We start from the raw sequence: 22,128 nt of genomic DNA on the forward strand, positions 1-22,128 counted from the left end.
AGATCAGCTTCTGAGACTGTAAAAACGCAATAATCGCATTTTTACATTTAAAAATTTATTTCAGTTCTGACGCTAATGCATCCTGTAGTGTCAAGTTACATGAACTCTCCATAAGGTGAACACTTGAAAGGCCAAGAACTGGAGTTGATCCCGAGTATGTCCACGTCAGAGAGTCAGGAGCCCATCACCCTGAGAGAGTTCACTGTATTTCTTTTAGAATGTTTTGTCCTACAAAGTCATCATTCCTTATCCTGCGAACAGGCTCCCGGCGAGGACGGAAAAAAATTTCGGCGAGCGCGAAACAGAAAAATTCCGAGAGCAAAGCGATTTCTATTGGTTGGTCGAAAACTCATTTATCATGCAGCTTTAAGCCTGTATTTACGACATTTAACTCTCCCCACCCTTCCTCTCCATCACTAAGACACACCCAAGACCCAAAAGAGAGGACTGAAGTAATAATTTACATCTTGCAAAAGGCTTTATTTCTCTTGAAAAACAAACGACACCAATCACATAATCAAACTACCATTTGTGGGATCACTTTCACAATACCGATAGTAAGTTTACAATGTATAAAAGCAGTTGAAGCAGTGATGGGGCCACAGGCCACTGACTGTTTCCTTTACATTAGAAATTTCTGCACTTCACAAAGCGAAACAGCATTCATGCATAGGCGGCCAAACACAACACGTTGACATGGTTTTGCTCACAACAACAGACGAAAATTAAATATACACACGTATAGACTTTTTTGTTGAAGAATCAAAGAAGAATTTTTCTCTTGAATGTTGTTTTCACATCAGGCGAATGGATGTTCTTCCTGTCACAATTAAGAAATCTTCATCTCGTAAGATCTTAAGTGCATCTTCGAACTGCTCTCGAGAAATTGGCTGGAATGAAAAACAATGGAATTAGAATCGATGAACTCTTCAAATGCCAGAAGACACAACAGAATGCAATAGCAGACATATTTAGTTCACATATTTAGTGAAAACAGTGGAGCTGGAGAGAGAGATACGATCTCTTAGCAAACTTTCTTACCTCTATGATTTGGAGGAGAAAGGGCCAAAACATGGTCATAGGTCATAGTCATAGATTTGAAATAAATACAAACGGGCTGCAAACTAAACTTATCTACAGTAGTTAGCTCTTTGCTTACCAGATCAGAAGCTTCTTTGAGCTCCTCAAAAGTCTGCTGATACTTAACACTAGGAGCTTTGCCTTTACTCTGTAACAGTTCTTTCAGGGACTTGGCAATCTCAAGTCGCCTTTTCCTGTCAGACACGCTCAAACCAGTTGTCAGGATGTTGATGTCAATCAGTCCAGTCTTGGGGTCAGTGGCTGACTGTTTCAGAGCTTCACGGTGAAGTCTGTTGGTAAGATATCAAAAATTGCTAAGTCCTTTGCCAAAAAAACATTATTTTTACTTCAAAACATAATTTACACTCTATTATAAACATACATCAATGCCATAACTACATGGACAAAAAGGCTTATCACAGGAAATAATTATGGAAATTTTCAAGACTGTTGGGCCTTTATAGGAAATTGATTGTGGGCCTTTATAAGAAATCGATTGTTGGCCTTTAGAATAAATTGATTGTGTATCAGAGAAATTGAGTCTAAAATACCTAGGAATCTGTATCAGAGGTTATCCCAATAACTGAGCGAAGTAGACTGACCACTTTGCCACCAATATAAAGTGAAAAATATCACCCACCAGAACCAATTGCCCCTGAATATGATTTTGACCAATTTTAACATACCTTCTGGCTTCCTCTACATCCACGTTTTCAACTTTAGATGAGAGCCTCATCCTAGCATGAGCCTCAGCCAGACGAATCAATGACTCAAGCTGACGAGGATAAGCAGTGACTGCTCCACGACTACTACCAACCTGACGCATCTCTGTCAACAAAGGGAAAAAAAACTGAATGAATTTCATGGTTGCACCGTTTCATGGAGTCAAGAGAGCAAGGATAAAATACTGGTAACCTGGACTACTTCGATTAAATGGCCAACACTCAAACGTCCTGGTGGCAGATGGAAGGAAGGGAGTAGATCTCCCACCCTCAACCTTTCCCAGCCCAGGGCATAGGCTGAGGCCGGAAGATGACTGAAGAGAGGACAAGAAAGGAAAAAGGTCACTGGCTGAAAATAGCAGTTTTCAAAATGTCTTTTTTTCATATCCATTGCGTTGAGGTGTAGAATGTCTGAAGATTTTCAGTCAACTATACCTGTTTCATCTTACACAAATGTTGTTTGGGAGACAATCAATAACCAAAGTTTCCTTACCCACATAAGCCTGAATGAGGTACTGAGCTGCCTCCTCACTGAGTTTAGGGTTCACATAAGAACGAGCATAAGCAATGTAGTCCTTTAATATACTCATATCCTAGCAACAGAACCAGTGAAATCATGTGAATACTTATTATTAACTTAGTATCAACTAACCCCCTATTACTGCTCAGTCAAATAGAAACAAGAGTTGACAAGATCACTTTTGCTGGACTGAAATTCTCAAGCACTCATAGAGATTCTCATTCAGTCTCATCAAATTGACCCTGTCCACACTTTTATTGACTGTTCTGTCATGAGCATTCTCTTGTTAGATCCATGCTCACTGAGAATGAGGAAAACCTCATGCAACTTTCACCTTCCACTTGTGGTTAGTCTCACTTTTGTTTGGCCTGGACTTGACTCATTTTATTCATGTTAATAGTTAGAATGTTTGATTTGACCAAACAATCTCTCTCAAAGGTGGTGATACCAAAGGTAAATTAGACATTGCTTGTTGATTATTATGAGAGGGACTACTATGTTAAAAGGTTGGGGATGCTCGTCAGAAAATCTGATTTAAACTCCAAAGAGAGTGGAGGAACTGCACCATTTGCATGGTTCTTTATGATTGGCCAAATGAAACAATAGATTAAGAACACAACGCCTCTAGCCCTAGGAACAAAAGTGGAGATTAACAAGAAAGAAACAAAATAGAGAGAGGTTTTTAAGTGGGGCAGATTAATCATAAAAGAGAACAAAACTGGGTGTGCCTTGAGCTTTACTTGACCCTTGTTGTGTAAAAGATACCACTTTGAAATGAACAGTGTTTTTTTTTTATCTGTCTAAATTTACTCTGACCCCTAAATGAGATGATGAGCATCCCCTAACTTTTCAAATGGGAATTCCCCTCCCTGGGGAATGTTTATCAAGCTTACAAGATACTCCTCCTCCTCTTCTTCCTGTGTCTGATGGTATAACGACACTAAATGAGTTGCCAGACGACGATCGTACAACTCATCTTGGGGATCAAGCATCAGGAAGATCAGATCAAATCTGCAGTAAAAAAAAACATTTAATTACCTCTGTATTCATTGATGTGTAACCATTACAACCTTTGCTTCTTCAAGTTTCCTCCAATCAAAGTTTTCATAATTTCCACCATTCTTGTCAATTGAAATCAGAAGTAATAGTGGCCATTTAAAAAAGCACAAAACTTTGCTCAATCTATTCTACCACATGGTTTTCTTTATGTATAATCCAGCTGCTCAAAATTTGGTTCAGTGTTCCCTCCAAAATATTATTTCACAGACCAAAGGATAAGTTTCTATCACACTATCTAATTTTCACACTTCCACACTTTCTATCCTGTCAGAAGCCTGGAAATTTCACTTAGGAGAGAACATCTTGGCCCTATTTCATTAAAATTACAGAACAAGGCATCCTGGACAGGTTCACTCAACACTCTTACTAAGCTTTACCTAGAGAGCAAGGTATGTGGTAGCTGGATGTTTTCCACTGTTGTCATCTTTGGATCCCACTGAGATTTAACAGGATTGGCAGCAGCCAGAATTGACGTCCTTGCATTCAACTGACAAATGATGCCAGCCTTGGCAATTGACAATGTTTGTTGTTCCTTTGAAAAACAAAATTACATAAACCAATGGCTCTTCGTAGTTCTTTGATTCCAGAAAGGAGGTGGGTGGTTGAGGTCAAAACTTAGAATTCGCTGGAGATCAATGTACAACATGGACACATATTGTTTTTAGGTTAAGAGAGGTTAAATAATAAGATTAACGAATAAGGGAGACCGTTAACCTTCCCTGGGGTGGGTATGGATGTTTTCTGGAACTGCACAATGTGAATAGTCTTTCTGCTTCACAGATCCTTTCTGGACAGCTCAATTAGTACAATACTCCTGAAGAAGTCAGATTCAAAGGTACAGTGCAACATGTCATATAGTACACTAACCATAACTTCGTGAAGGACTGCTCTGGTGCTGTCATTCATCTTGTCAAACTCGTCAATGCAGCAGATACCATTGTCACTCAACACAAGGGCACCCCTATTGATAGGAACAGTTTGTGGAGCCATTGTGAGAAATTATGTTCAAGAGACATAAAATGGAACAAAATGTTATGTTCCTATGTTGCTGCTATCAACATATGGGGATCATCACCAGCTGAATTTTCACAAGCAAGCAAAGACCTTTCTTTCAGGTGCAAGGCCAGAAACTCCCCCCCCCCCCTTCAGGAGGAACTCCCATATAAAAAGGAAGGGGGTGCTTGTCATACCTATCAGAGGTTAATAAAGCAGTTTTGTTACCTCGTAGGGTGTTCAGCCTCAAAAGGTCCACAGTGGGAGCTTTTGTGAACCTTTTAAGATATTGACCTGATTTAATGGCAGGAGATAATGTGTTGTTTTAGAATTGGTACCTCTTAAGGGTAAAAATGAAATTCAAGTCATACCCACAAAACAGGATCTTGGTAGTCCTGTTAGGGATTCTTTTCACCATTTTCCACCAGTACCCCCATCCTTTTTATATGGGAGTCCCCACAGGAGAAAAGCCAGCTGGGTTTTCTTATGAGTTGGATAATAATGAGGACTTATTAATCATTTCCTGGACTAAACATTCCAAACAAAATTTAGTTTAGGAATTTGTACCAATTCCATCAGCTTGTTTTGCCATGGAGAACTTACGTCTGTAGCACCAGCTGCCTTGTCTCTGGGTCTCTTGTGACATAAGCAGTCAAACCAACTGCAGATGAACCTTTGCCAGATGTGTACTGACCACGAGGCACAAGGTTATGAACATACTAAATTTAAACAAAATAAAGGATAAATCAATGCTGACCATTCAGAGACATGATCACTTGCTTGTTTCTCAAATCACTCTTTACCACACCCAACCAACCAAATGGCACACCTCTCCTTATCCTTCAAAAACTTATTAACAATTCATGAAGTTAAAACAAAGGAAATCATAACTATGAAGGTGCTAATTTGGTTATCCAATCTTAAACAGCATAGACTTATACGATTTTATTCCTTTAATTTCTCCTTAGCTTTAGTTTGGATTGATATATCAAACATTCACCACACTGTTTCAACACATCCCCAAACATCTCAAACTAGTCAAAAATAATATTCTTCTGCATGTTGTATTTTCAACTCTCTCCTAGGTTTTTGGGAAAATAATATGGTTTACACAGTCTTTTGCATTTGATGTGTCATTTCTTTTCAACAAATAGTAAATACAAATGTACAAAAGTACTACACGAAAAAGCATGAACAGAAGACTGCACTTAAATTTTACATTGACCATGCTCAGAGAGTGTAAAGACAATCCTTTAAAATAATAAATTTACTTATTCACCTGTTATATAATATTTGCACTTTCTGTACCAACTATTAGAGTTAAATTATAAAGCTACTGGCTTTCAACATATTGTTAATTTACCTGTAACAACTGTGACTTGCTTGTTCCAGGATCACCACAAAGAAGAATATTCACCTCTGATCTAAAATGACAACATCATAATAATAAGAATTAGATTTTCCATACCTACCAAAACAAAGAAATTATTAAGGAAACAAAGAGAATAACAATAATTTCCTTATCAAGTTATAATTACTATCAAGGCAAGCCATACAAACCTAAACTTTCCCCTTCCAGTGTCAGCAAAATCCTTGTTTGCTCCTCCAAACAGTTGACAGAGGATTCCTTTTTTAATATCTTCATTTTCATAGATGCTAGGGGCTACAGGATTTAAAAAGGAAAAAAACCCTGTTCACATCCTTCAAAAACAATGAGGCCACACATTTCTAACGCCAAGCAAGAACAACCTGAGGGGAGTTTATTAGAAAGGAGGGGCTTATTGAAAGCTTCAGTTCCATTTGGGGAACAAGCCCACGCTGTTACTTTTAGCTTTCTGTAACACAAAGCAGCTTGAAGAATTGCTGCCTTTCCAGAATGGAGAGCTTGTCTATCACAGTTAGCCCCCAGCAATTTAGCCTTCACTGTTTCATAGTTCTGGCTGGAGTGCAAGGCACTGAAAGAATCAAGTGTCTTGTTCACAAACAGCACAACACATTAATTCAAAACTGTGCATGAACCCCAGGAGTTCGATCACGAGTCCATCGCACTAAAATAGTACACTGCATCCCCCAACTTACTTAGGGGGCACTATATTAAATCACAGCAGTAATAGAATCACAAACATGTACACAGTCTGGTGGGAATAGGGAGAAAGCTGCTAACTGGCTGTTCAAACTACACCTTCTCATTGGCTGGTTGGGATATCACTCTGTTACATGAGTAAAAACTTGTTTCTATGTCACAAACACAAACCAAAGTAAACAAGAGTTATTTTTGACAGTTACATCAGACGATTAACATTTTCCACACTTGATTACTACTTACCCAGAGCTTTTGCAAGTCTTTCATAAATGTCAGGCTGTTTTGACAACTGTTGTAGTTGCTCAACTCTTTCTTGAGTGAATGACACAACTCTGAAAAACATTGGAGAGCAAGGACATTGGTCAGTCTATTAAAATCAACCTGTTATTATCTTGTGGACTCCAGATTTAACAGTGGTACCTATAGGTCAAGACAAGAATGATCAGAGAGAACATAATGGTTGTAAAAACATCTCAAATGTAAATGTTTAATAAATAATTTTTTTTTGGTTTACTAATAAAAAGAACAAAGAGTTCTTACCCATCAGGATCTTTGGAATAAAGCCTTTTCTTGTCTGTTTTCTTGAAATGAATAACATCAATGTATGTCTTGTAAACAGCCTTCACATTTCTTTGACGTGGATTTACACGCATGGGAGTGGCTCTATAAATTCCTGTCACTGTGACCCTAACAAAAAGTATAATGACTTGTATCAACTCAGTTACAGGGCTTGAAAAAAGTGGTGTCCAGTTCTGGGACAAGTAGATTTTCCTTCCAGGCAAGTAACTTTTTCTGTCCATTGGGCAAAATATCAGGCAACTTGTCCACCAGCTAAATCAGTCAAAGAGCAAACTAAGACTTGTCCAGAGCAAGCAAGATTTGAGGGCTGCTTGTATTACTTCCAAGAGGAACCAGGAATTCAATTTTTTTTTCTAGCCCTGAGTTATCTAATTTTAAGTAAACTGACTCATGTCAATATAAAGCATTTTGATATCCTGACTTTTATGTTTACCTGTCTCCAGGTTGCACAGCATCTACCAAGTCATTGTGGGAGAACAACATGATGGTGTGCGGGGTCTGTCCAGGAGGCATATCATCTAATAAGTTGAGGAAGTTACATCATAGTTAGTCTGTAATTAATGTGAGTAATCACACAACACTTTGACAAGGTTAACAGGTTGTCTTCCAAATGACCTAGGAGGTACGTGTAATATTTGCCCAAGTCAGCCTTCACATTCTAGAGTCTTCAATATTTTTGACTTATGGTCAAATAATCAAGACCATTGCTTAGAAATGGTTTACTTTTCAGCCAAGCTTGCAAAAGAGGCATGAAATAAATTTCTCACACGTGGAAAGGAGGGCTGAGTTTGATTTAGGATATCAGGTATCACACTCTGTCATGTGATCCAGTTTTTGTTTCTTGTCTAATATGAAGCAACAGCTTTGCCACCCACCCAGCCCTTCTCGCCAGTTGCAATTTTTCCTTTTAACATATAAATAAAACTAAGTTAGTATTGACTACAGTTCTGGTATGCTCACTCTGTAAGTTCTGTTCAGGTGTCAATAAAGTGTTGTTGCACACTTGAGTAGTAGAATAATGGCGTTCTGTGTGTAAGAGCTGATTTTGGTCATCCCTGTCATATTCCTCATTAATGTATATACTGCACTTTTCACAACTATAATATAAGGAAGTGACATTTACCTGGAGATTCCTGCAGCTTGGTAATTTGTTTGTCTGTGTACTGTGACCTGTTGTGAATCAACACCATGCTGTGGTTTGTGTTACAGTTACGGCACAGGGCAGGTTCAGAAATGCGACCACGATCTATCTCCACTGTCACTGAAGCATGGCAAACATAACACTGGAAGAATGCTGTGGATCAGAACACAAAATGCATCTGTTAAAAGTTACTCCTTAATAAATCAACAGAGGACTTCCTCCTTTGAAACTATGCAAAACTAGTAGATGAGTACTAAGTTATCTTCATTTTGTACTGCAAAAGGCAAAATAAACAAGTTCCAAATTTCAGCGTTATTTAGCATGGAATTATGCTGAAATCTCACACAGCTCTTTTGTACCAAAAGAAAATAAGTGTGCATCATAACAAGTCTGCTTTCTTGAGTAACTAGCAAATGTTACTGTATCTGTAGAAATACCTTCTCTCATCTCTGGTATAACCTGTGATGTCCTGATTACCATGCCACTGATTGTAATCAGAGTATCAATGTCTATAAAGAAAAGTGCATATGAATACTAATACAACAAAAGAAAGTTAAAAGAATTCCAAAATAAAAATGCTGAGCATAAACTAAATTGATCAGTAACAAATTTTGATGATGATATTGATTAAGTTTGTTCTTACCTTCAGGGTTAAGAGATCTCATATTCTTTGTTTTGTCCACATTAAAGGTTCTGACCTACAACAAAATTCACTATACAGTATTAGTATTTACACTACTGTTTCTTGCATTCTGTGATGAAAAGCAGCTAAGGTTTTAAAAAAATACTCCAGATGGCATAAAAGCAAAATTATGAGAGCAAACTTGATTGTGATAGTCTTCAAATGAAAATGGTCAAAAGGTTTTTCAGACCAAAAAATAATTATAATTGGTAATTTTACTTGTAAAATAGAGTTAACAACTTAAAGCAGTGCATGGATATCACACATGTGTATCATTCCTTTAGTCACGTTATACTGCAACTCAATGTTTGACTAGGTTTAAGAACTGTCAACACTTGTGGTTAGGTCATGAAAGACATTTACATAGGCAGACATTGCTCTTTGATGTGTGTGAGATAATCATTACTTCATCCTTGGAACTACAATAACAATTAAGTTCAACAAGAATAATTGTGATCTATTCATTTCTTTGCCTTACATGCTTGATCCCGGGTGGCAGGCAGCCTAAACAAAACTCTGTTATTATGTGTAATGGATACAAGATAAACGATATCAAGTTATCATTTATAATTACTGCTCGCCTGTTCTCATACCAAACAATGCCTTGTGTTGTTGTGACTCTCACTACTGCAAGTAGCTAGTTTGCAATTTGTCTGTATTTGCCCCGCCTCACCCACCCATTATCAATAAACAGCTGGACTACAGGGTTGGGTGCACACCTGCCCCTTAGCTTTACACGTGGCCGGCCGGGTAGGACCCTGACCCCACCTCAGGCTTATATCTATCCGGGTGTGGCACGCACCACACTCATTGGCTCATCCATCACCTGCTGGGTGTGTTGCTACCACCCCTATTACCATGTACCTATTTACAGGGTGTGTTGCTGCCACCCTTAGATTTGCCAAGGAGCACCCTACAACCTTAGCCCCATTTACTGCCAAATGGTTGTCAACTTTATTGTGTACTTATGTTAACATCCAAAGTTGTTAACAATGTAGTATTTATCGTGATTTGATTATCTGCAAATTATTGAATGACAAAAAAATGTCCTTGAACCTGAATTTGATGTTGCAGTTGAGCATCAGGATATTTTTCAAAGAACACCTCATTGACAGCCATGTCAAAAGTGGGAATCACTTCTTGTGGATAACAGATAAGCTGTCTGTACAAGTCAGCATCAAATGTCTTCAAATGACCACAGTCGATGCTAAGGAATGGTGTCTCCAAGACGTGAATCTGTGAAAAGCAAATATTCAATTACACAGTGCCACTTAAACTTTTGACGCATAACATTGAGAAGATGTTTAATTACCTCATCCAGACGTTGCATGTAGACCGGCAAAAATGGGTCAAAGCCCTCACCCATGTCTTCAGCATCTTCGTCTACAAATTCAGAGATAAATTTCTTAAATTTCTCCTTAGTCACACTAACGACAACATCAGTTCCCCAAATGACAAGTGCAGGTGCTGCGGCAGCATCACTTGTTGGTCCTGTTGGTTGATCTGTGGTATCAGAAGGCTAAAAAGAACAAAAGGGATTGTTACCTGGTTCAAACAAGCGAAATTCTTTAAGACAAGTTTCATTGAATTTCAACAATGATTGGTCTGCAATAGGGGTCCTTATCTACCTTACACGAAGTAAACATTTATTGACACTCACTGCTTGATTCTCTCCCAGATTTACTTGACGCATGCGCCGATCACTGCGAATGTCACTGCGATGTCGAATAGGAGTACCAGCCCTACGTTTTTGTTAAGGAAATAACATGAAAAAGTATACGCTTTATTTTGTTTTTCTGATGGCTGTTGATGACAGACAGACGGGTAGAGACATTGTTTTGCATTTGTAAAATGTTAGGAATGAAATAAATAATGCAACTGGCTTACAGTTTTAAAACTCCGTTCATAAGAAATTACTTTACTTAATATGATCAGATATAATAATAATTATGGTAAGTCAGTATGTCGGTCATCTGAACTGAAAATAATTCCATCAAGAAAGGATACACACTTCCGTGTGGAGTTCCGGCAGCTCTTGAACTAGGTGTTGCATAGTTGAGAGGGGAACTCAGGTCTATTTCACTTGTCTCTAGCCCTCCTCTAGTTTGGGGTGATGAGAACTGTGAGCGATCTTGGTCCTGTGGCCCTTCGGTTGGTGACGTAGGTGCTAAGGGTAGCGGAGAGGATGGCTCATCTACACGTCGACGTTGAGATGGGGGTGACACTGCAGGAGCAGCTGATGGAGATGTAGCATGTGAACCCCTGCGGCTGCTGCGGGTACTACGAGTGCTAGTTGTAGAAGCATCAGATGCTGGACAAACAGAGAATTGTACGCATACACTTAGTCATGAAGACTGCACTTTGCAAGCAAACCCAAGCCCCCAAATATCCAAAAATCTGCAATGTTGCTTGCCTGTGCAAACCAAGGATGGAAGAAAGAACTATCAGATTCTGCAAATGCACTTACTGATTACAGAGCCATCTTATATCTTGTCACTGGCAGTCAAACATAGAAATGTGGGCATAATATCCCCAATAAAATGGAATGCCAGTTGTTGCATTATTTTTTCAAGTTCTGTTACTTTCTGTGGTGCACCGCTTCCAAAAACCATGAAAATGATTACAGATAGGATCCACTTATTTGTGAATAATTACTGCTACTAATTTTGACCTCGTCCAATGGGTCGGCTTCCCGAGGCTACACCTACCCGGCGAGTGGGGGGAAGGAGTCAAAAAGTTGGAGGAATCAGAACAAGAAATAATATAGAATTTTTCGATCGACCTTGTGACTAGGGTTACGAACGCCATTACCTCTCAATCGTGGGGAAATATAACAATAAATATAAAGGTAAGTATTCATCGACAAATTCCCTTAACATCTTTAGAAACGAGTAGAAAATGAAAAGCGATGCTCTACAAAATATTGACTGCATACAATTATGGATAAGATTATATCACAACACGAAATGTACTTTCAGTACTTTCCTTCTCCTATTTTTCGTTAACGTACAACACTCCGTACTGTAAAATTGGTTCCACTTTTAACAATCCACACAATTCTTCCAGCAATGTTCGTTTTCGCGAACTAATGTATGAAGTTTGGTCTGAGATCGTTCGAACAATTCGATGGCCTCGTGTGCAAAACAGATCGGCATATGGTCGTGTTCAAAATTGCCTTAGCGAAAATATGAAACAAAAAACTGAAAGGGCAGTAATTACAACTTGCAAAATGGGAGATTATAGTGAAATACTTACGCGGAGGGCTTGCTCTGGAGCGCTTTCTTCCTCTCGGTATCGAAGGTTCAGACATTTTGCTTCTTCGCTTCAAGCACGTTCAGCAGACTCACGTGTCAAAAAGCGCGGGAAATAGGGAAATAGATCAGGTGACCGACAGACTCGCAAGGGATCCTGGATGTACCCACTAAAAATCCGATCCCACCCCTCCCATGAATTTACCATAGTCATCGCATGCTCATAAATTACCCCCAAACAAATAAAGCCAAGAATATTGAAAACCAAAACTTTATTTACCAACATAAATAAAAACTTGTGGAATAAATTATGCAATAAGAAAATAAAAAATAAACATTGTGGAATAAATTATGGAACAGTATTTGTATGTCTGCACTTCGGATATCATTTTAAATTAAAAATTATAAATGTTATTTTTAACTCTTTCTGCTCCATTATATTTGTTCTGTATTTTTATTGCAGCGTCTAATAGCAGGAAAATTGGCAGAAATTTCAGAACGAGACAAAATTATGCAGTCTGACAGCACGAATTCGTGCAACCCTTGTCAACGACCAATGAACTTTTATCACTTCACATTCTTCGGGCGGGCCCTCATAAACAATATCTCCATAAAAAAATATACCTATGATTTTTTTCTAGAAATAACTTTAACTAAAACAACTTAAATACATTTTGAAATTAAAATTTCAGCGGCATTGTTTGTTTGAAAAAAACTATGTACACTTATTTTAAAAAATTCCATGCTGATAGTGACGAGATTCAATTGTGTGTCACATCATAATTCATTGATTAATTGCACAGTATTCATAGCAGTCAATCTGTTTCTTCTTCTTCAAGTGATTTCTCCTCTTTCAGCCACCGATGCCATTTTGGACTGATATAATGCTTGAATTGTCGCATCACTACATTGCCAACAGAGTTAACCACTTCGGGCATCACCTGAGAAAAATAGACAACAGAAGGTACAATCAGCCTTTACCGAAGAATGATTCCTAAAAATTAAAATTAATTTCAGTTTGGGAGAAAGATTCTCGTCAACATCCCTATGGGGGCAGCCTGAGGAGCAGGTTCTTGAGTAAATAGGGTGCGAGTTGGAATCCTCGCGTGTGTTCTCGCTTTCCCAGCTCTCTCTCTCTCTCTCTCTCTCTCTCTCTCTCTCTCTCTCTCTCTCTCTCTCTCTCTCTCCCTATTTCTACTGAAGAAGGGGCCACTTTTTATTACTCTTGGGCACTGAAGGTTTTGCTTTGAGGCACCCAACGCGCGGAGTATTAGGCGTTTCTCCTCTTAGAACAGGAGCGTTAGGGTTGATTGTTGCCGGCTCCTTCTGAGCCCAAAGGGATGAATAGAGCCTCTTTCTCTGGAGCCTAAACAGTGGAACCCTAAACCGGTCTTTCGGACACTGAATATGGAGTCGAAAATGGATTATCTTGCATTGTAAATTCCGTCTAACTTACGATCGCTGCGAGAAATGAGTTACTTAGCGGAACATAACACGAAAGGCATAACTGGAGAGTTTATTTATTTATTTATTTATTTATTTATTTATTTATTTATCATCCTACCTCAACACGGAGCTCCTCTGTTCCGAGTTTGATAACACCATTGTAGAGAGGCTTATCTACAGCGGCGTGAGCGCCCCTACTCTCGATATTACGTAGATATTCCAGCTGTAACTCAGCTATTAGACTTTCTGATACAGTTACAACGTCACTACCAGAGTCCACAATAAAATGAATCAGTTCTGATGAGCGAGCGTCTGAAAAACAGAAACCAACATCAACCAGTGAAGATTAACAAAAGAACACTTTCGTACCGTATTTTTATCATTTTATCTTCGCCGCCGGTACTCGAGCGAATCTCACTTAATCAACAGCTTCCGATTCTTACCAGCCAATCAAAGCGTAACCTGAGAAATAGAGTACTTTGAAAGTTGTTACGTCGTCATAGCGCCAATGAATAGATTGAGTTCACATAGGCTGAGTGTTCTCTGAAATGCTGTATTTTATAATTTGCTCATAAATTGTAACAAATTACCGATCACAGTAAAAAATGGTCAAGTCTGTGCTCGGACCAAAGTAACCCACCTCCCAAGTTTTAACTCCCGGTTCATCAGGTAAAGAATATTCCCACTAATGAAGGGACAATAGTCTCGCAAAATTTGCGCTTTTCAACATTATCTGCGTCGAAATAACACTCACTTTCTTGTCAAATGAAGCAAATAGAAGTATCACTTCCGCCCCCTTCTTCCACTAATATTGTTTTTAAGTACCTTAATCAGTCTGGCAGTTCACCAGTAGACAGAAAGTGTCTTGACCAGTGCCCCTCCACAATAACACCTGACCAGCTGGCAGGTGATTACGGTATACTGACCAGTTACATTTGACAGAATGGCACCATTTATGTGATCAGGTTGTCAGAATCTAAGTGCCTTACTAAATTACAATACTTGCTCAACAACATTCAGACTGTTTGACCTTCTGCCTGTCTGTCAATTGGCAATTTAGCTGACTAATGAACTGAATGATTCAAACTATTCATTGTTAGACTGCCTGACTGCCTGACAGTGGCTAACTATAAACTGATCGTCTGCATGGTGATCGATTGACTAACTGACTGGCTGACTGGCTGAGTGAGTGACTAACTGACTGACTGTAAGACTGACAGACTCTCCGACTGGCTGATTGACTGAGTGACTGACTGAGTGACTGACTGACCGAATAAGTGAATGAATGGATGAATGGATGAATGAATGAATGAATGAATGAATGAATGAATGAATGGATGGATGCATGGATGCATGGATGCATGGATGCATGGATGCATGGATGCATGGATGCATGGATGCATGGATGAATGGCTGGCTGACTGACTGACTGACTGACTGGCTGGCCGACTGGCTGACTGGCTGACTGGCTGACTGGCTGACTGACTGACCGCACTGAATGACTGACTGACTGCAGTGAATGACTGACTGACTGACTGACTGCACTGAATGACTGACTGACTGACTGATTGACTGACTGGTTGGTTGGCTGGCTCAGTGGCTGTGTAAAGGTTTCTTTTTAACCCTGGCCAAAGGGTATATAGTCACAACAGTACACTCATACATACCATCTCCAATGTCAGATTTAAGATACCCAGGCACACACAGGAAGGGGTATTCGTTATTTTCAATTTCTGGGGGTTGCCCCCAGTATCCAAGAACCACCTGTCTGGTGTCCGGTTCTTGTGTCAAGTGCCATTTGAGGAACGTTGCTGAAGTGTTATGAGAGAAACAAAGACGTTTCACATGTACATTTCGCCGATAAAAGTAAAATATAAAACTTTAAGGTAAAAAGCTGTTAAAATTATGAGGCTAAACGTTTTCGATCTGTTTGATCATCATCAGAGTGATCATCAGAGTGATGATCTCTGATGATGATCAAACAGATCGAAAACGTGTAGCCTCATAATTTTAACAGCTTTTTACCTTAAAGTTTTATACAAAGACGTTTCAATATCTAGTTCTGCAACGTATATTTAGAATATTTAGATGAACTAAGCCACTTAAGCATTTTACTCTAGTTGGCCTATCATTACCAGAAAGAATATCTAATACAGAGACTTTTCTTACATATTAAGAAATAACTTATGATGTATACAGACAACAGAACACTTGTGACTACAGTTAACATGCGAGGAACCGTATGAACAAGATCCAAAATGAAAAGAGTTTTTTTATGACACGTGATTAAGAACAAAGGAATACAATCTTAAAACGTAAAGAAGATTCGAATAAGAACGCACAAATTAGAAAAAAAAATCCTTAGATTTGTAAAAGAAAGACAATTGTTAAAACAGACCCAGGAATTTACTCTAAAATTATCAAAACTGAGAAAATAAATTTTCATATAGCTGAGCTATAGAAGAGACTAAAAGAATTCCACATGACGACATGTGCAACATGGACTGTAGAATTGAAAATTCAGTTCATCTTTTTCAGGACAGAAATTCGTCATTTACCAGGCTAATCAGACGACAAATGTCTTCGATGACTTCTTAGCAAAGAAGATACACAGAAAGAAGAACTCAAATTGATTGTGACGTTATCATCTTGATTCTTGAGTTCGAGTAAGCACGGTACAACCGCTGAGAAGGTTTATAAGCTTTCATGAAAAAATTCATGAAAGCGTTCCTTACTCATTTTTTCAGACAGCAATTAACCCAGAAATTGGTTGACGAAACTCTATCTAGAAGGAGACAAGTATTATAAGGGAGAACAAACCCTAAAAGTAATCAAATGAGCTGGCTAAACACTTGTAGGAAAATCACGCGAGATGAGAAAACCCGTAACTTCCAACTAAAGTGGCGAAATAATGCGCGAACGTCCATTTTCGTTCTCCCACAACTTAGCAATTTTCTAAAGACACAAAACAACCAAATCCTTATCGAAGTTATCAGTTTCCATGATGTTATTAATCTACGAGGAAAAATAAGGGTAAATACAGTAAAAACATGCACACGAAATTGAAAACGGTTGTGATTTTCAGTCAGTATTCCACACATGTTGTGCTTCGAACAAAAAAATAAATGTTAACTTTGACGGTATTGTTTTTGTTTCGTCAGTGAAATAATTTCCCTATAATTGACATATACATTCGTCGCTTTAGTTGCAAATCAGAACTCTTTCTTAGCCCAAGAACGCACGACGTTTAAAAGAACAACGTTGAACTAACAGTACAAGCCGAGATTGAATGCCGGATAGCTAGTGAAACGGGGTCTACAGGAAATCGCAAATTTATCAGGGGCCTTGACGATGTAAATAAAAATTAGTTCCAAACTGTTTGTGTTATTTCTTTTTTTCCTGTAAAGGTATCGTCTACAAAGATATAGTTTAATGTGGCCGAGGGACAAGAAATTTTCTGCTGTAGAGGCTGTGTTCATTAAAATCGTTAAAGCGTGACTGTAACAGAGAGAAACCAAGGACCACTTGTCTTTTTGCATTGAAATGGTTTACTCTCGCACTAATGTTTAACATAAATAAAACCTTTATGGTTCGAAATGAAGCCGCAACTTGCTAGAAAAGATTCGAGCTTTATTTAGGGTAGTCCCCGTTTGAATTTAGCGAACGGGAATTTTGTCTTCGATCAAGCGTTACTGGGGTAATATCCCTCAAGTTTTAAGTAAAACAAACATTTTCCTTGGCAATACTGTTGCAAAACTGATACGTTAGTTGCATTACTGGAGTTTACGGAGGCATTTACCGCTCGAATATTATTCTTGAACGTAACTTCTCGAACTTCAGTGGCTGAACTCAATAAAACTTGCAGTGGAAACATCGAAGTTCAAAATACAATACCGTAAATTTCCTGAAGACATTTTTATTTTCAGGAGTTTGCTAGTAAGAGCTAAATTAAACCCAAATTAAAAATATTTTCAATATGTTGAGTTAGTACTGAGTTAAATTAAATCGCAATTACCTGACCACTTTACTCTTTTTCTGTGCCCAGGAATCATTATTTCTAAAGAATCCAGAAGCTCATCAGTGAATTCTCTGCTTTTTAGATCTCTGATTGTGTTAATTCCTTCGGTTCTGAATCTTTCCAAATAACAGCCTTCCGATTCGAGGCCAAGATGCTTTAACCATTCTCCGATGTCTAACACAGCAGCTGGACGGAGGAAAGAAAAATCAACATTATGAATTGAATTATTTATCATGACAGTTTGACATTAAAGACGGAAATTACATTGAAATTGGTAAAATTGTGCCTTAACCTTTGGGTAGATCAAGTTGTATCGTTGACGGAGATCATCCGTTCATATTATCGAGCAATCGCCGTATAAAAAGTGGACTTGCAATGTTCCGTAAATATTTATCAATACAGACATGCAGCAAAGTCGGCAAATTTCTTAAAGAAAAAAATATACTTACCAGCTTCTAAGATTTTAGACCTGTCACTCGGTTCCCTGATATTTAAAAGGTCCAAGTCCTCCTCTTCTAGGAGACACAAGTCAAAAACTGTGTCATATCCTTGACTTTCAAACCTTGCGTGGTAGGTTTGAAGGCCGATTTTGGCCAGAAAAATTTCCACAGAACTTTCAGAGGCCATCGCATTCGACGCAAGACACAATTAAATTGAAATTCACTTTGATTCCTAGCGCGTTATGACTGGAAAATTATTCAGCTGTTGATTGGTGTGTTTTCATGACTAATTGTTCATGATTGGCTGTTCGGAATCGAATATTCCTGCGAGGGAAAATATTTGTCACGAAGGTCCAGAGGACGCTGTTCTCGCCTGAACTTGCCCTGAGCTAAACTCGGAAATCTTTTGTTCTTGAGTGGTGACGTCATAGCAACAAACTGAATTTTAAGATGGCGGTATTACGGTTTCGGTTTCTGTTCAAACTTGCCTGATCGTGCGTTTACATCAGGTTATTTCCCCGTTATCCGTGGTGGAATTCTACAAGTGACGTTGGTGAGTTCTTTGCTGAATTTTTTTATGCGTCAACCTTTCTTATAGATGATTTCCAAGCTCATTTGCCCCTTTCCCTTGTCTGTTTGCGAGTTGCACCAAGTTGTTTTTCACTGCGTTAATATTATGGTGATCGATCCGGAATAAACGGGCTTCAATTATTGTAACATACCTGCCTGTGCCTTGCCAATGTTGCAAAACGTCGACTAAGCTCATAAACTACTCAAAAAACACCCTGACAAGCTACATCGTTAACACTGGCAGGCAAGCCTTTGGTATGTTTCTTCCCGTACTCCGTACAAAATGTATACTACTAGTGGGTTTTAGTAGTCTTAATACTATTTCCGATTTGTCGGAAATAATTAATCTATTCTTGCAGGCCTAAGAAGCTTAGTTTGGGCGCAAAGTTGAAATTCATTTTCGAGCAAAATGCTATAATTTTCACAGATATGAAAAGTCACAGAAGGCAAAATCATAAAATTATTATCATGATAATTGAAATATTAAATATTGATGTAAACAAGCATTCTTGACTAGTTGATAGCTAGAGAGGTGCTCTTAATACCGACAACCAACAAATAACATCATTTATTTAAATTCACTTTTAAATAACTCCTGGATCCCAAAATGGTCATAATATAAAAGGGCAAATTATGTCTGTGACTGTAAGAAAGTACTTGTAAGTCTTGTGAATGCTTTGATGCTCGTAAGTCTGTCACATTTTCATTTTAGTACTCTGGCCGGTATTACTCTAATAATTGACCAATTGATTTAAACCACACTTTGTTGCATAAAGTTAAGGCTGGCATGGGGGAGGGGACAAGTCCCTATAACTAGTCCGTGCAAAAAGTCACAGGGACAAGTCCCTTCATGTCTGCGCTTTTACCATAAGATAATCTTTATTATTACCCCCATGACCCCCTGGGGGTAATAGGCTGGGAATTATTCTTCACTTCGCCTCTCAGTCACTTGCAGCCAAGCATGGCAGTTGATGGCATAGATAAAAAGCATGTCTTTTAGCTTTCAGTCCATGAGAAACGTAACTGCAGCAATGAGTTGTTGTAAATAGCAGTAATTGATACTTACTGTTTTCTTCCCGATAATTATAGCCCAATTTTTAAGAGATGTGAGATTTCGCTCTTGCAAATTTAATTTAACATGACAAAAGCATTCTATATAATAGAGAAAATCTTGTGACTGAATTTACTTTTCTCTCAATATTATGGTTCACAAAATTATGGTCTCCCCAAATTCAATTCAATTCAACTACTCTATTTGAATCAGAGGTTGTTATGAAGCATGGAGCCATTCCAAACTTAAACTCAAATGCAACATTTATCTAAATTGTACCTTAATTTCAATTCATTTGATGGCTGTGACATTAACTGTACAGTGCCAAAAATGATCTGCAACTGAACAAACTATTTTTTCTCTTGTCTGACTTGAGTCTTTTTCTTAGTTGGAAGACAGCAAAATTAATGTTCTCCATTTCATTTACAAAATGCTAGAAAATCACAGAAATCAGAAAAATCATATAAATTATTTTACTTGCATCATCATTATATCAACAGCATAATTGCTCCTCTGCGTATTTAGGAATTTATAGAGGTACAGCTTTTAGTGCATGCTTTCCTACAGGGTGTGTCAATGCGAATACTGCATATTTCTTCAATTAAGTGCCCAACTTTGAAGAAGCGCCAGCTCGAATAAGCGCCCACCTTGTAGGTAGGAAAAGTTAAATAAGCACCCAGCCTCAAATATGTGCCCAACCCCTCCCCCCTCCAAAAAAAGTGTCCTTGGGCGACTGACCCATTTGCCGATGTCACGCTGTCAGACATCAAAGAAGCAGCACTAGAGAGTTTGCTAATTGACCTTAGTGATAAATGAGATTGAAATTGACTAAGTACTTCTAAGAGACCTTGGATATTCGAAAAAGTGGTCCTAACAAGTGCTGGTCGCTTACAAGGATGAGATCTCTTAAGCGACCACATGGTAATACAATAGATGGTGGTCCCTTACGAGAGTTTCAGAAGCTCATTAATAATTCATAAAGAAAATACAAAAGAAATCGATGTTTAATAAGCATCTTGATATCTGATATAGTCACGGCTAAACTTTACATTCAATGTTTACTATACTGCATTGTACAAGATCTTTATCAACAAACCATTAGCACAATGTGCAGTTTCATTAAAGTGTTGATTTATGTGTAAAAGACTCTGAGTAGTTGCTTACAAGAGCTTAAAAACAAAGGAAAAGTCCAGTTGGGTAATCTCAAAAGTGGTTGTGGTTGCTTACGAGAGCTTTTCGTTACAAAGTTACAGTTCAAATAGGCTTTCACAAAGGTAGCTGTAACTAGAGCTGGTTGCTTATGAGAGTGGTCACAAGGAGAGCTTTGACTGTATATTGCTGTTAGCACAATAATGTGTAAAAAAATTAAAAAACTGTGAAAAATTCTGAGGTTCATCTATCTTAGTTACTAGATGTGTGGGCTCCTTTTGATCTGATTTTTAAATGTAGGTAAAGAATACCAATTTTCTTAGACTGAATTTTCAAGCTCATGTTTTTTCTTATCTTTTGCAGGTCCTCATTGAAGACAGGACTGACTGTCAATCATTTGCTTTCTCTTGAAAGTGTAGATTTTATTACTTGTACCAGAAGAACCTTTTCTAAGAAGATTGCTGTCTGTCTGTGATACTCATGATTTGGACAAGTTCCAATGTAAAGGAGGTTAAAAACAATAAGTAAACAGTTAATGTTAACTGTGCTTGTGTATGTGGTATTTCAGGTAACTTCTTTGAAAAGAAAGAAGTAATTAACTTTTCCCAAACTTTGCACAATTAGCAATCAAGTCTAGGCTATTCAAAAATTAATAAAAAAGGGGGGTCACCATTTTCATTTCCCTAGCCATCATTTATGGCAAATTTAATTAGTTTAGGAGCAAAATACTTGAATTCTAAGGTTAGAATTAAAAGAAAGTACCTAGTACTTTTTTATGGAAAACACAGTATATATATCCTAGATGAAGATTACCAAGTTAGTTTGAAATTGCTAAAAAATATAATCTAACTATATTGAGGAAAAGGTTGTTGTTATTCATCATGGTGGATGAAATAATAAAGTGTATTATCATTTGTCTCACGATGTAGTCACTTGAGATGTAGATCGCGACGTTTTGACTGCTTACTGCTAGTCTTCTTCAGGCGATAAGGTCGACTGATTGCACGGTATCATTTATACCGCAAAGGTCGGCTGTGATTGGTGCATTTCGATCCTCCTATTGTTCCATTGTTCTGGCGAGTAGCTGTTCCCTCAGTGGTCCGCTGTTGTACCGTTCTCCTGTTGTTGTGTTTTTTGATCGTGGGCATCCATGCTTCAGGAATTTCAATTCCACTATCCCTGTTGATGTTATTAGGGTGAAGTCTTATGTGAATAGCTTCCTTGACCCTATGTGTGTACCAGTGAGGATCTCGATCAATAAACTTGACCTCATTCCAGATAGGATAGTGGTCGCTCTTGTGCGTGTGTTCAGAAATGGCAGAGGTCTGGGTACAGGTGCTGCCT

At 38.3% G+C, this 22,128-nt stretch overlaps 2 protein-coding genes across 2 annotated transcripts; both read right to left on the bottom strand.

Moving 5' to 3' along the window:
- Positions 1 to 453: 453 nt before the first annotated feature.
- On the bottom strand, positions 454 to 12,314 carry LOC145465604 (DNA replication licensing factor mcm4-A-like). The gene is made up of 21 exons (XM_081449381.1): positions 12,115 to 12,314; positions 10,867 to 11,170; positions 10,520 to 10,601; positions 10,172 to 10,378; positions 9,916 to 10,095; positions 8,821 to 8,875; positions 8,615 to 8,686; positions 8,160 to 8,330; positions 7,470 to 7,554; positions 6,998 to 7,144; positions 6,701 to 6,789; positions 5,935 to 6,037; positions 5,738 to 5,798; positions 4,978 to 5,093; positions 4,249 to 4,342; positions 3,759 to 3,913; positions 3,216 to 3,333; positions 2,296 to 2,395; positions 1,767 to 1,908; positions 1,160 to 1,370; positions 454 to 890 (listed from the first exon to the last, which is right to left on the bottom strand). Exons 1-21 carry the CDS (start codon positions 12,167 to 12,169, stop codon positions 795 to 797), a joined length of 2,643 nt encoding a protein of 880 aa, XP_081305507.1. The 5' UTR covers positions 12,170 to 12,314; the 3' UTR covers positions 454 to 794.
- An 84-nt stretch (positions 12,315 to 12,398) lies between these two features.
- Positions 12,399 to 18,233, bottom strand: LOC145465609 (uncharacterized). The gene is made up of 5 exons (XM_081449386.1): positions 18,024 to 18,233; positions 17,572 to 17,760; positions 15,224 to 15,367; positions 13,675 to 13,868; positions 12,399 to 13,051 (listed from the first exon to the last, which is right to left on the bottom strand). The coding sequence occupies exons 1-5, from the start codon at positions 18,199 to 18,201 to the stop codon at positions 12,926 to 12,928; spliced, it is 831 nt and encodes a 276-aa protein (XP_081305512.1). The 5' UTR covers positions 18,202 to 18,233; the 3' UTR covers positions 12,399 to 12,925.
- Between the last annotated feature and the right edge of the window lie 3,895 nt (positions 18,234 to 22,128).

Source organism: Orbicella franksi, chromosome 13, assembly GCF_964199315.1.
Source record: "Orbicella franksi chromosome 13, jaOrbFran1.1, whole genome shotgun sequence".
NCBI lineage: Eukaryota > Metazoa > Cnidaria > Anthozoa > Scleractinia > Merulinidae > Orbicella > Orbicella franksi.